This window comes from Ambystoma mexicanum, chromosome 13 (genome assembly GCF_040938575.1).
Source record: "Ambystoma mexicanum isolate Mex_15411 chromosome 13, UKY_AmexF1_1, whole genome shotgun sequence".
Classification (NCBI taxonomy): Eukaryota; Metazoa; Chordata; class Amphibia; order Caudata; family Ambystomatidae; genus Ambystoma; species Ambystoma mexicanum.
In genome coordinates this window covers 509,321,318-509,336,471 of record NC_090938.1, presented here as the reverse complement: position 1 = coordinate 509,336,471, position 15,154 = coordinate 509,321,318, and the positions used below count along the sequence as shown (strand labels likewise).

Genomic DNA, 15,154 nt, shown 5'->3' with positions numbered 1-15,154 from the left:
TATATGCGTTCCCTCCAGTCCCTGTGATCCCTCAGGTAATCGGGAGGTTGAGAAAGTTCAGGAAAACCATGATCCTAATTGCCCCGGATTGGGCCAGGAGAACGTGGTACCCGGACCTTCTCGACATGTCCATCTGCCCTCCAATACGTCTTCCAAAAAGAGAGGATCTTCTTTCGCAAGAGGGAGGTCACGTTCTCCATCCAGAGGTCAAAATACTCAACCTTCACGTATGGCTTCTGAGAGGTTGAGATACAAGGATTGGGACCTTCCGGATGATGTTATGGAGGTGTTGCTTTCGGCCAGAAGGCCAGCAACAAAATCTTTGTACCGGTGTCGTTGGAATAAATTCAGTAACTGGTGCAGGGATAAGAATGTGGATGCTTTTGAATGTGATATTCCAATGGTATTATCTTTCCTGTTACATTTAGCTAATCTGGGGCTCCAGGTTAAGACAATAAAAGGATATGTAGCAGCGCTATCTATCTTCAAGCGCTCATCAGAAGAAATATCTTATTTTAAGATACCCTTAATAATACAATTTCTAAAAGGTTTAAACAATGTTTTTCCACCAGTACCTTTTCAAGTTCCTGTGTGGGATTTAAATTTGGTACTTAAATTTCTGACATGTGCACCCTTTGAGCCTTTACATTCTTGTCCGTTAAGGCTTCTTACATTAAAACTATACTTTCAATTGCATTGACACAAGCCTGCAGAGTAAGTGAGTTGCAGGCACTTTCGAGTGGTCCTCCTCACACCATCTTTCATAAAGATAAAGTTGTCCTTCGAGTTAAACCATCTTTTCTGCCAAAAATAGTTTCAGACTTTCATCTGTCACAGAAAATAATTCTACCTGCGTTCTACCCTCCTCCTCACACATGTAAGGAAGAGGAAAGACTGCATAGGCTAGATCTCAGAAGGGCTCTAATCTTTTACATCTCAAGATTGTCAAAGATACGTCAGTGTGATCAACTTTTTGTGGGATACACTGGCCGTAAATTGGGACTAGCCGTAACCAAACAAACATTATCAAGATGGATCATTTTAGCCATAACAGAGTGTTATAGGCTAGCCGGAAAAGATCCCCTTGAGGGCTTAAGAGCCCATTCAACTAGGGGCATAGCAACTTCAACAGCACTTAAGAGGGGTGTCCCTGTGCAAGATATTTGTGCAGCAGCCACATGGTCATCCATGCATACTTTCATCAAACATTACGCTTTGGACTCAACTACATCTCAAGGAGGTTTATTTGCCAAATCTGTACTACATTCGGTACATGACTAAAAGCATCGGTACTCCCGCCTCCAATACAAAACTGCTTTTGGAGTCTATCTAAGATGAGGAATACGTGGAAGGACACAATCCATTCGAAGAACAAGTTACTTACCAACTGTAACGTTCTTTCGATTGGATGTTCCTCCCACGTATTCCTCATCGACCCTGCCATCCTACCCCACAGTACAGTTTACGTGGTTTACACTCTACATTCTTTCAAGGCTTGGGCCAATAAGAGGCACGCCTTTGTTTATAATACATGGGCTCTGATACGAAAAAACAGAACTGAGGCCAATGGGCACGCTCGAGGCATTTATAGTACGGATGACGTCGACACTCGGTGGATGCCGCCGAGGGACATCGACGCCGTCGCCTCGAGTGGCGCGCCCTCTGGTGGAGAGAGAAAAAATTTCCGAAGCAGCTATGCTGAAGGTAAGGATATATCTAAGATGAGGAATACGTGGGAGGAACATCCAATCGAAAGAACGTTACAGTTGGTAAGTAACTTGTTCTTCTTTACTTAAAACCCCATCCCACACTCTTTCTGTATTAGTTGTAAGGACTGGCAATAGGTTTTCTTTAGTATAGGCCCTTTTACTTTAGCCACTCGCCACAAGGACTGGCTTATTTTTCATTTGATGGTCGAAGCTTGCTTCCATCTTAGATTTAGGTTAGATTAGGCGTTTTTCCAACCTGCATATTGTTTAAATAAACACCCTTGAATCGTGATCACTTGTCTGTCTTTACTATTGCCACAATGAGTTCCTTACACTGTGCATGGATCAAGATATCAGGGCAATGATTGAGCAGTGCCATGAGTGCATCAACAGTGATAAGAGACTCAGAATTAGACAAGCCAGGTTGATCCCCCACCGAGATGCTCAAAGGAGTATGGCAAAAGTTGGGTCTGGACTTCATAGGACCATTAAATACCATGTCACCCGACCACAGATATGGTGTAGTGATAGTGGACTACCTATCAAAATGGTTTGGGGTGGAATTTGTATCCAATATATCGACAGCCACAGTCGTATAAGTGCTGAACACTATTTTTCAAAGGGAAGGCTTGCCCAAGGATACTGGTGACGGACAATGGTGTTCAGTTGGTCTCCAGAGAAATTAAAAGGTTCTAACTCACTCACAATATCAAACAAATTAAGGCAACCCTTTATCACCCCCAAGCCAATGGGCTGGTCAAAAGGGCAAATAGATTCATAAAAGGAGCTTTGCAACTGGCAGCAGCGTCTGGGATGGACACCTACAGAACCACTAGAGAAGCAATAGGAGGTAATCGGTTGACCCCAAACACAGTAACCAATGTGTCACATTTCCAACTGTTGAGGGGGAGTAGCGTTGCATCCACCCTGGTGCCCCTTTGGTTATCCAAGATGAGGCAGGATTACAGGATCGACATGAAAGAACTTATCTGGAGGATACAAAAGAACAAGGATCAAATTAAAGCATTTAGTGACTCTTGCAGGGCAACTCTGAGAACAGAGGTCAATAAAAGATACCTAGTGAAAATATAGTTGCCACATAAGGTCCAAGTACAGCGAACCGGTGGAAGTGATGCAGAAAGGCACCAACCACATATCCACCAGAGATGGAAGGAAATGGAACCTTGAACGAGTCGCTATGTTCAGAAGGCCGACTAGAGAATCGAGAGATTTGTCCTTGCAGGAACTCATTCCTTAAGCATACCAGCAACTGGACTTACTGGCCTTCTGTTTGTTGCTTCTCTGTGTTCCCGACTCCAAGTCTGGTGTTTCTCTGCCTCTCGCGGCTCCGCCTGCTGTTGTTGTCTTCAGTAAGCGTCTGCACTCCGTATGGCATCCAAGCTTTTTCAGGCCTCAGGAACCACGACTTGCTTGCTCACGCTCAGCGTTCTGCAAGCTTCTTCAATGCGCGTTGCCCGCCACGCTGCCTTTCTCGCACCTCGTAGCTGTCTGGACCCCTGTGCCACCACCGGTACGTTGCTGTGCCGTGGGATGGAGAACTCATTTCTCCTCTTCCCGGTATGGTTTTGAACCATGTCAAGCCAATGGTATTTTCCCAACAACTATACTGCTGTTCATGGTTCTTGTGGGGAGTGATCATCATCATTCCTCGCCTTCTGCTTATCCCATTTGTTGCAGTGTTTCTGATGAGATGTTGAGAAGGGTGACATTGAAACTCATTGGGAGTACTTATCACTGCTCCCCACTTCTTCCTCGTTTCAGTTAATAGCCTAGTCTTTAGAGGGTGTTGTGAAATACTGGAAGCTGACTTGGTTAGCGGTTCAGGGACAGTAACACAATATGCCATTAAAGCATGAGGAAGAGCGGGACCATCCTTAAAAGAATGGGGGTATGTGATTGGTTCCAATTACGCCATGTTCTCCCCATGAGGGTTTCCTTCCCCATGTGGTCCTCATTCATATAGACGCCCCCAGGGTCAGGATCGGGTAGTGGCTGCTGTCCCCTGGCCACATAAAACGAGTATACCCCTGGAAAAGGAGTTATGATGTCATCAGATTCATCACAATTATTTTTGAGCACATTCATATCCACATGCTACGCACCACTGTAAATATATTCACATCAAGAATTGAACACATGTATACAAGAAGGAATGTCGAAGCATTGTTTCAAGTGAACTATTTAATGTTGAAATATGCATACACCCTTTCTCCAACACATCCCTCCCCACACCACCACCTCCCTCTCCTGTGCCTATATACATATGTACGGTCACTTGCGTGGTCCCTTGCCCTTAGTAGTGTCCTCCAGCACCTTTGGAGGCAGATTGTGCACAAAGCGGTGCCAGGGGTGCTGGGCAGCGATCCCTCTGTGGGGGTGACAGAGGTGGATTGGTCTGACTCAGGCCCCCAGTTGCAGTGCATGGCCAAGAGCATGCTGACCTGCATTGCCTCGACAAATGCTGAGATGCTCTGTCATCTCCTCACCCTCTGTCCGACAACAATCAGGATGGCAGATGTAGCTGGCTGCCGTTGCACCCGCTCTTTGGCCCTCACTATCCTCCGTGATGTGCCCTGTACACAGTAACGGATGGCTTGAAGGTGTTGGACTTATAAATCAGCAAGTGACTCCATGCGCACCTGGCGCTGCTCCATGTCATACAGCCTCCTCTCTATGGCATCCTGTGATGTATGGATTATGAGTTGAGGGCTGGCGCTGAAGCAGGTTGAGGCAGATAACCTGCTATCACTGTCACCCTCTGACTCCTAGCCACACTGACCAAGTGGCTGGGTCTCCTGATCGGGTAACGAGGGGGTATCATGGGCCAGGTGGGTGGGGGCACTGTGTCTTCTTCGCGCCTGCCTGCATCCGTCTCCCCTCTTACGACCACAGTGACCGGCTGCTGGGGAACAGTTGCAGGGGCTGGCGGTGCAGTACCTGCAGCTATCGGGTGCCATGCCAGCTCTGGCACGTGTGGCACTGCTGGGCCCTGGTGTTACGATCCTGCCCTTCCTCTTTCCCTTCCCATCGCTGGGCGGTGCAGGGGTGGTGGATGTTGGTGTTGTCCTGGAGCCCCGGCCATGGGGTGTGGATGGACCTACATCCTCCTCCTCCTGCGTCACCTGTGAACCTGTTGGGTGAACAATAACATGCTGTTACTCATGCATATTTGTACGTTGGCTTGCTAGTCACACATGCTACATGGTGGAGGGACATCCTACACATGTGGACTGACGGGTATGGTCGATTTCAGGCCTCTCCATGTGGCCACTGCAAGGTGGAGGTATTGTCTGCTGAGAGTGTACAACCCTTTGGCATGTGGTGGCATCTTCCCCTGTCCATTGGGCCCATCTAGCTGAGGGACACATGTTTGCGATTGTCATTTGGCCAGTGCATTGTCAGGGGAAAAGGGGAGCATTCAAACTCACCAGATTAAACTGTGCTACTGGCACCAGCCTCCACACCCCAACTCCCTCAATCCCCTCCATGTGGAGGATGGAGCTGGCCTTCTCCTCCTGCGGGGTCAGTACTAGGGGAGCCACGGTGCCTACAGATGTCTGTACAGGAGAAGGCAGACCCTGGCCTTGAGGTCATTCCACCTCTTCCTGCAGTCCTCCCATTGCGTGGGACCTTGTCCACAGCTGTGACCTTGTCGCTGATGGCTGCCCAGATAGCAGCCTTCTGTTACACCAGTGTTTTGGGTGCCTAGAGCCAAACGGATCCTCTGCATGGGCGACCACCTTATCAACGTAGACCTGCAACTCCGCCTTGCTGAACATTTGCTTCCTGAGCCTGTGGTCGGGTACCTTTCCCTTTGATTTGTCCAGAGACATGTTTTCACACTCCTGTGGGTCTCGATGGCTATAGCAAGTGTTGGATTAAGATCAGATTGAGTTTTTCAAAATGGCTGCTACCGTGTTTCCTGTTCCGGTGACAATGCTATTTCCGCCAACAGTAATTTTGTCGGTGGAATTACCGTCGAATGTACAGTGTAACAGTAATTCCACCGAATATGGGCACAAATATTGTCGCAGAGACACAGAATTACTGTTGCCGCCAAAGACGAGTGTGTACTCCCACCAAGTTGTGATTCTGCCTGACACTCGTAATGAGCCTCTGTATCTTTTTCTGCTCGTCAGGACAATCGCCCATCAAAATTCAAACACACAGTAAATGCGCACATGGACATAGCTATGGCAACACCTGGCCTTCATTGTACTGCCACTAACCCACCGGCCACCCCACCTTTTTTTAAAAAACTGGAACAACCTGAAGCACCAAGAGGCCATGCAAATGGCAAAAGCCTTGTCATCGCAAGGAGTAACATAATAGTCACAAAATGGTGAAAATAGTCTCTAGAACTTTGTACTTGATTATGTTCTTGGCCACAGAATTGTTGGTGGTAAACCCTACTTGGGTGTGTCTTGTAAAGCATTATCATCTACCTCTGGACTGGAGTGGCCCTTGCTAACCGGCTAGGTGGCCTGTATCAGGAAATGACTCCTCGGAGGCATGAGACAACCGCATACAAGACTCCCCTAAAGTAGGCTTTACCTCCAGAACTGAGTACAGTGACACAAGCTAGAATATCACCAGCATTCTGTGGAAGCAATTGGCCTAGTAAAAGCCGATGCTAAGGATGCCGTTGGACACGTGTGTCACCTGAATTGGAGAACATGTTTCAGCTGGTGCCTGGGTGTGTAAGTGGGTGGATACACTTTCCAATCCCGTGGGTGCCATACTGGATTGGGTACATTCCTTCATACACACTGGAATCCTTCATGTGTCTATACTGTGTATTGTTTTACCACACCATTTTTTTTTTATTATTAACGCGTTTACCGTTTTTCATTGTTCTTTCTCAAAATGCCCGGGGAAACCCCTCACAGACACGAGTTCACCACCACCTCCACACAAGTAAACCATTATCCCCTTTTCCAGGTACACTTTCTTTATCTATTTTACAAGTATATATATTTTCTAGGTGAGTTATTATTTTGTTTATGAATTTGGGCAGTGAAAAATAAATGCATTGAAACATCTCCCTTAAAAAAACTGGATACCCTAGAATCAACGTCTTTTCTGTGTTTGCCTAAAGAAACTACACCGTACATCCCTTCAGCATTTAATCTTCACACTAACCCCGGATGCTTCACTCTTTGGGATTTTAGAGCCTGCGTTGCAGAAATCAAGTTGTGCAAAAAGTACGTCCTCTGTCTGGTCAGCACAACTGAAAAGGGACTTCGGGTAATAAAACCGCCTTCCAAAGTCTCTGGATTCTTTTTGACATGATGGCTGAAATCTCTCTTTATTTCCGTTGTCACAGGAAGGACGGCGATAACGAATTCATGAACATCATAGTGAACGAGATTGGGACAGAGGTGAGTCCATTTCCTTCAGCGTTCTGCTTTTGTCTTGTACTCGCTGTCTCTAGGAAGTTTTTTTTAATCTCTGATCGCCCGGGTTCACGTTATCGTAACAATAACGACCTGGCTGCAAATGAACTTTGTGCAATAGAATGACCGGGGCGATATAGGTAATGTTAGACCACAGCAATCTATTTAAGTAATGACCATCAAGTGGGGCTCAATTATAAAACATAATGCAACAACAATGTTGGGGCGAACCCCGTTCTTGTCTTGTTGGTGTTTGACCAATATCTCTTGAAATCTGGTGGCTAAATAAAAGGTTTGGGTTATCAAAGCTATTCTGAATGATTAATTGCACGTGTAGATGATCCAGAACTGATGTAAATGTAAGCAGGCAACTTTGCCTTCCGGAAGCGGAAATCACACCAAGAGTTTATCAGCTGAATGGGCGGTGCTTGGCGTGCCCTTTTGATATACCCTCCTTAATGAGAATGAAGAGGGCAACGTAACTACCAAAATGCAATACATCCTGGCATTAGAAGACGCACTATACACAGGTACTAAGTCCATGCATGCAGTGCTCCAGATAAGATTTGGAAGTGTGAGTAGTTTACTCCCTAAATTGGGAGTCAAATTAATTTTTAGGGAGTAAAAAGGTAATTGCCAATGGGAGTATTTTATAAGCAGGTAAAATTATGTTGTAACTGGAACACAGATTTGTATTAGTAATAATTATTTCTTTGCCCCTAGATATTCATGCACAGTAAAAGATGCATGTTTGCTTCTTACAATCCGGCACTAATAATAGTTTCTTCTTTCTGTGGTACTGTGTGCACTACTGACCAAGCGTATCTGTGTGGGTGAGCGGGGCGGCACATGGTTCTACGTGTTTGTTTCATGTTTTTTGTTGGGAATATATGTGCTCCTTTTTTTATTTTTTGAAGTATTTTCCTATTTTTATCGTAGCCAATACACCCCTTATCTGTAGGGCTGCATGCATGGCAAAGTAGAGTTAAGTTGTCATGAACAGATTAATCGAGTCAATGAAATCCAAACATAAACAATGCAGTTTTAAGTGGAGCAAGGCATGCCACAATGAGATCATTAGGCCCACGGGTGTCATTTATTTTATTTTTTATTTATTTTATATATTTGTTACACGCCCAGACCCTCGGGTGCCACGGCGTGCTTATAAGACAGCTTAGAAATTAGTAAAATTCAAAACATTACATTACAAAAATAAATGACAGAGTATTCACAATTAGAGTATTCACAGCAATCTACAATGGATTAAATATTCACAACCGTATACGATGGACGGGGTCCTATCTTTGGGTGCGAATATTGGTTGAATAACCATGTTTTTTACTGTTTATTGAAGACCGTGAATGAGAGTGCTTTTTGATGTTAATGGGTGGGGAGTTCCAGTGTTTGGGGGCTAAAGTGGTGAAGCTGCTGCCCCCTGCTCTAGTGGTTTTGAATCGGGGGGGGGGGGGTCCAAGAGGAATTTGTCATTGGATCTAAGTAATCTCATGTCGGTTTTGGGATGCAGAGTATTATTGAGGTAGATAGGTCCTTTTTTGGTGAGGCATTTGTGGGTGATGCATAATGTTTTAAAGATAATTCAGGCTTTGATAGGGAGCCAGTGGGCATCTTTCCTGGTCTTGGATATATGGTCTGATTTTTTTTTTAAGCCTAGGGCTGCCCTCAGGACTTTATTTTGCAAAAGTTGCATTTGGCTAGCATCGATATACACCACCAAGTGTTTTTACTTGCTTCGATACTGGGATATTGGTACTGTCGATATTGATGGTTGAATATTCTGGCTGAAGGGTTGCTATTTTGGCTGGAGATCATACGATGATGATTTCTGTCTTCTCATCGTTAAGACATAGACTGTTTAATACCATCCAATTTTGTATGATGACGTAGATTTTGATTGTTAATGTATCCTGGTCATAGTTGCCTGTAAGAGGTATGAGGATCTGGGTGTCATCTGCAAAATTAGTGTATATGACACCCATATTGTCAAGTGCTGAGAACAGGAGTTGGTATATGCGTTGTACAGCGTGGGAGAAAGGCATGAGCCTTGAGGTACTCCTATGGGGACTGCGATGGGGTTGGCTGCTTCTTTGCCTATGGACACTCTGGAGGTGCGGTCGGTTAAGAAGGATTTCACCCAGCCAGTGGTTTCCCTGGAGAAATTGAACTCCCGGGCAAGTGAGTTACAGAGTTTTCATGGTCCACCAGGTCGAACACGGCTGAAAGGTCCAACAGCAGGAGAATGCAGAGTTTCCCTGAATCTCTGATGGCATCCATCTGGATTTTGAGGTCCAAGAGAGCTGTTTCAGTGCTGTGGTTGGGCCTGAATCCTGATTGTCTGGTACCTAGGAGCTGGTTAGATTCTAAGTGGGTTTGAATTTGGTTGTAGGCTAGTTTGTCGATGATTTTGAGTAAAAATGGGACAGTGGTTATGGGGCGATAATTAGTTGGAATGGTGGGGTCTAGATTTGTTTTTTTTAGAAGCGGGGTAACCAAGGCTTCTTTAATGCAGGTCGGGACTGTGTTGGAGTTGAAAGAGGCATTGACAAATTTAGTGATGAGGGGGGTCGGGGTGGGTGCACAGGCTTTGACTAGTTTGGCTGGGACAGTGTCTCCTTTGCAGTTGGATGCTTTTAGTTTGGAGATAGTGCCCAATACGAGATCGTGGGTGACTGGTGTGAACTGAAAGGGGGGTTTGGAGTTGTCATTGGATGGGGTACACGGAGTAGGGGTGGGGGAATTCTTGGTTGCTAGGAGTAGTTTTTTGGAGTTGATTTTATTTTGCAACATTGTGATTTTGGAGGCAAGAGCATCTTGTATGGTGGTACACCATTCTTTGCTTGTGTTAGTGGGTGTGTCGGTCGGAAGTGGATTTTCAAGTTCTCTAAGGATAGAGAAGAGCTCTTTGGAATCTGATGCTGCATTGCTAATGCGAACATTGTAAGCGTTAGCTTTATGGGTGATGATAGCTGATTTATAGAGGGTGTTGGCGTCTTTGAATGCTTTGGCTGAGTCCGGGAACGGATGTTTGTTGTGGGCATGCTCAAGGGAGTGTTTTTTCCTTATAAGGGCGATTAGTTCCTCGTTGAATCAGAAGTTAGATTTTTTATTGATGCGTTTTAGTTTGGATGTGATCGGAGCTATGGTGTCAATCGCTGTGGAGAGGCATTTGTGGTAGTACTCAGCGATAGTGGTTGGGTCATTGCTGTGGATTGAGTGGGTATCTAGGAATTTGTTCAGGGTGGGGTCGAGGTTTTCAGCTGTGAGCTTTTTAGAGTTTCTACTTTCGATGGTATCCATGATTATATTCTTGGGTATGCAAGAGTCGTCACTTGTGATAGTGAATTCTATGCAGTGGTGGTCTGTCCAGCTGAGTGGGGTAATCTGGCCTACAGTGATGTTGGTGTTGAGGGTTAGGATCCAATGATATCAGAGCACTGTCTCATACCTCCATGCCAAACGTAGGCAAGAGTCTTTTTTGTTTTTATACTGTTAAAGCTTCTGCGATTTTGTTTTTCTTAGTCCAATTGTCTTAAAGTGGGCACAAATGGAGAAAAAAAAACTCTGTTCCGCCTTAAAAAATACTCTTCCATACTCTTTGAATGCATAACTAATGTCGACTAAGCTTCTGACTCCTATCTTTTCATAGTATTGATTTTGAAGGCCAGGTAAATGTATGCACACAGAAAGGCAAAATGTTGGTAGGCGTTTGCCTCTTTAAAAAAAGTGACTATTGAACCAATGTTGATGCACAAGAGACACCTGAAAGGGTCATTAAGAGGAAATGTGGAGTTCCCAACATGCATACCATTATTTTATTTTATTCATTTACATTTTTAAAGCAGTCACACAGCCGGCAGGCATCGAGGCGCTGTTACCGGAATTGTTTTTGTTTTTTAGTTGCGTAATTGATTTTTTTTGTCTTATTTGCGTATTTATAACGCGCTTAAACACCCAGAGGTTTCTAAGCGCGGACCCGGGGATCGAACTTGTGTTGCTTCGTGTCGTCTTGCTTCAAAGGCGTGCACGTTGCTACTGAGCTATCCTCCCGGGATATTGTTCAAACAGAAAAACAAGGGAATTATGTTAACCCTGGATCACTCTGTGGGTAAACTGAATAATATAAAACAATTCAAGCTTTTCTTTGACCATCGTTCTCACTCCTTCCCGCTCTCCCATAGGCTCTGGGTTCCTGTTGGGATTCGGAAAAGGTGACGCTCTATTTGTGGTTTTGATTGCCCCACATTTCATTTTTGGCTTTTGCTTGTTTTGACCCTATAAACTTTGTCAGGATGTTGCAATTTCTTCACACAAAAACACTAGTGCATTGGGACATCAAAACACGGGCTCCGTGTAAAACGCTTCAGGGTCTTTTGCAGAATCGCGTGGGAACCTGGGGTTGTTCTTGGTCCCTTGGTAGACCCTCGGAGACCTGTTTGCGCACTACTCCTCCACCAAGCTAGGACTCTCTTCATGAGCTTACGTGTCAACCAGCCCCCCTCTATTCTGGTATCTCCCTCTGGTCACCACCTCCTTCTTATCGCTTCTCCATTCCTTATTTCTAGTCGTCAGCTGCTCTTGCCCACTCCTGCTACTATCAATGCCTCCCTGCTGACTCTAGTTTCTAGTCTTGTCTTCTACACCACTTCCAACTCCTCCTTTTCGATGCTCCAAACTTCCTCTTTTTCTCTTTGTTTTCCAAACTCCTATTTCCATCTCCTGTCCAGCACTTTTCTTCAGATATTCGTTTCATTAATGTGTCAAGTGCCTGCATCTTCAAAACCTCTTCCTGGACTCTCCTCACCTTTAGTTCCCCCACCACCTGTTATGCGACTTTGTTCGCCACCTTCTCTTGGAATCCTCTCTCTCTGCTCCTTAGCCTCTCTCGCCACCTCCTCACCCTCACCATTTCCTTCGTAGCGCCCCCCTCCTTCACCCTAGGCACCCCTACATCCAGTGCCACCTTCACTCCACAGTCTCTGTGGCCTCCTAGTTCTTCCCCTCTCCAGCCTATTGGATTCCCCATAACCCCCAAACCTCTAGGGGTTGCTCTCCCTCTCCTTTTTGCTCTTTCCATCCTCTGGGGGAGTGGCCTTCAAACTGGGGGTTGGCTGTTCTAGGGGCTCGATGGATGTGCAGGGGGGTGTCCCAGACCCCTCCCCCGGACATCATTTGGGCCCCTAGGGGAGGGAGTCCCAGAAACAGTATCTTTACTCAAGGGGAGGCTTGGGGGGGGGGGGGTCTCAGTATGAAAAGTTTGAATACCACTGCTCTGGGGCATTACTCTCCCTAGTCACCTTTTCTCGCCTTCTCTCCTTCTCACCCTCCCTACCTTCTCTTTTCATTTCCTTCCTCTAGGTGTCTCTAACTCTCTGCCCTTCACTCACTCTCTCTCTCTCTCTCTCTCTCTCTCTCTCTCTCTCTCTCTCTCTCTCTCTCTCTCTCTCTCTCTCTCTCTCTCTCTCTCTCTCTCTCTCTCTCTCTCTCTCTTTTTTCTCTTCCCCCCCCCCCCCCGTCCTCCCGCTTCCCACTCTTTGTTACTCTTCCTCTCTGGGATCTAGCCCTTCCCAACCTCCTGGATCCTCCCCTCTGGTTTCCTGCACCACCTTCTGCAACAAGCCCTTCTTAATATAGTGTCTTGACCCCACGGTCCACCCTCTATCTAGCCTAAGGAGATTCCGGAGTGCAGGTTCGGTATTGGTGGCTGTCTTTACTGGTACGGTCTCTCCCTGCTTGCCACACCTCCACCACCCCCCCCCCACTCCCAAAGGAGGGTCCTACACACGTTGGGATACTGTGTGTGTCATTTGTGTCCTGGCTAACTTCTCAGTATGCAGCATGCAGTTCACCTGTCCCAGAGTTGATCTTGGCCAGCCCCTTCCCTGTCCACGGGTCAAGGCATCTACGCATCAGTCCACCATCCTACATTGTTACTCGAGTTATCGAGGAGCGAGAGTTCCCTCAAAAGTGGAGAGCATCACATACTCGTTGCCTTGCTCATAGGGACTCTTTTTGGTAGAATGTAGTGTGGATTTGTGAATGCCTCTCTGCTCGCCCTCCGCTGGTTTAATGATAGGCTCAACTCGACCCTCCTCTTCTCCTTCTATTGTTACCTACTCTACTTGCCATGCTGTCACTTTATCTGATGGCTTCCCTTCCTCATCTTTTCTGCCCCTCTCTGCCTTCTTTACCTTCACTCCTTCTGTTTGTGAGGTTACCCCTTCCTCTTCAGCATGGTTCTTCTTTACCTCTCATACACCTTCTGCCATTTTCCTCACCTCCTTTCTGCTCCACTCCTTAGTCTACTTCTGATCTTCTGTTCTACTCTTTGCTGTTCAGCTCCATCTGCACTTCTCCCTGTAATCACCGCTATCATCTCCTCCTTTCCACACATCTTCACCTTGTTCACTTCCTCTCTGTATTTCTCATTACTCTGCAACCTTCTGGCCTTCATCGTATGCCTCCAAGTTCCATACCACTCTGTCACCTGCCCCTCTTTATACTCTGGTGAACTTTCCTGAGGGTCTCTTACAGATTGATTGCACGTCTAACGGTGCAGCGAGCAAGCACTTTGACTGTTTCACTTGCCAAGGAACTACCAACCTTTCAGATGTACGTTATTGGCAGGCATGCTTTAGTGCAGTCTGACATATTGGATTTGTTTTTGTTCTGGTTGCCATTACGGCCACATTGCTGACTACAGAGCTCCTGTGTGTTGGCGGCGGGTAAAAACCAGGTGGTCCCGCAGACTTTGTGTTGTCAATCACTGTAGTTTGTAGGATGAGTTTACTTTTACAGCAAGTCCTCTTTGAACAGACTAAGCGACATTTCTTCAAGGGAAATAAAAAAGTTCTCTCTGAATGGTAACAGCTTAATTTTTCTTTGGAAAATTAGCAAGTTTCTCCTGAATTTTAATAGTGCCAGAAAGTAGGGTAGCACTTCTCCCAGGGAAAACATCTGATTCTCCCTTAGTACCCCCATAACATGTAAAAGAACCTTACCTACCCATGAGCAAGGGTTGTGCCTGCTCTAGAGAGGGGATGACAGGGTGTGGGGTTTCACACTGCTGTACAGTATTCCAAAGCAGACTCTTTCTGAGTAGTTGGTATGTTCTCCCAAAGCTAGCTGCAGGTTTGTACCTTCCTCACTTCCCTTTAATGGTTCCATGTCATTTCATCGCGGAAATAACCATCGCTGGGTTTTTCTCTGTGGAAATTCCATTGCAAAAACAAATTGAATTTATTTTATTTTCATTTTGGCGGGGGGGGTTCGCCCCAATCCCTCATACCCTTTAATGTTTTTACATACCTGAATAACCACACCCCATATATATTTATTTGTAGCCCCCCAAAAATGTGCAGAGTATTATTTTCCGATAGAATTTCCACTGAGAAAAGCCCAGCGAGCGTTAATCCTGCGATGAAAGGACGTCGTACCCCTTTAACATGTAACCGCTATATCCCATCCCTTGAGCATGTAGTCAGCTATCTTACAGGACACCATTCTCCTGGGTTTTTGTGATGCCACCACCTGCCGTGTGATACTGGGTCCACCGGCTGTAAATGGTGGACACCCTATACCAGCCCACCGTGCCCCAGATGTTTAGCAGGGAAGGCATGCCCATGTTATTGCTGTCCTTTTTAAGGGATGCCCCAATGTATAATTCATATCACTGTCCTGATGCCTGGTATACTAACAAAAACATTTTTTTGATCAGCATGGTGGGTAGAGGAGCAGCACAAGACTCCCTTTAGCTGAGCCGTTGACACTGTGTGTGGTTCAGCAGTGTTGTTGCAGGGTGTAAGCCCCACAGCCCTGGCGATGGATGCTGCACAAGGGTTGTCTGCCTGGCAGCAGTCGAATCGTGCATGCCCAATCTAAAATGACAGACTAGCAATATGAGCACTCAGTCCTAGTCATGCCACAGGCCCACATTAGCAGGTGTGCACAAGCAAAGAGACCTAGTAATTCAATCCTGTCTCCTAGTTTATTATTGCATGCAGGTACACTTGT

The 15,154-nt window shown here is 46.0% G+C and overlaps 1 protein-coding gene across 1 annotated transcript in view; it reads left to right on the top strand.

The window, feature by feature from the left end:
* AARSD1 (alanyl-tRNA synthetase domain containing 1) overlaps positions 1-15,154 on the top strand; it is a 441,451-nt gene that overhangs the window by 404,215 nt on the left and 22,082 nt on the right. The window contains exon 15 of the mRNA XM_069634186.1: positions 7,057-7,111. Coding sequence (XP_069490287.1) covers positions 7,057-7,111 — 55 coding nt within the window. The remainder of the gene's footprint in view (positions 1-7,056; positions 7,112-15,154) is intronic.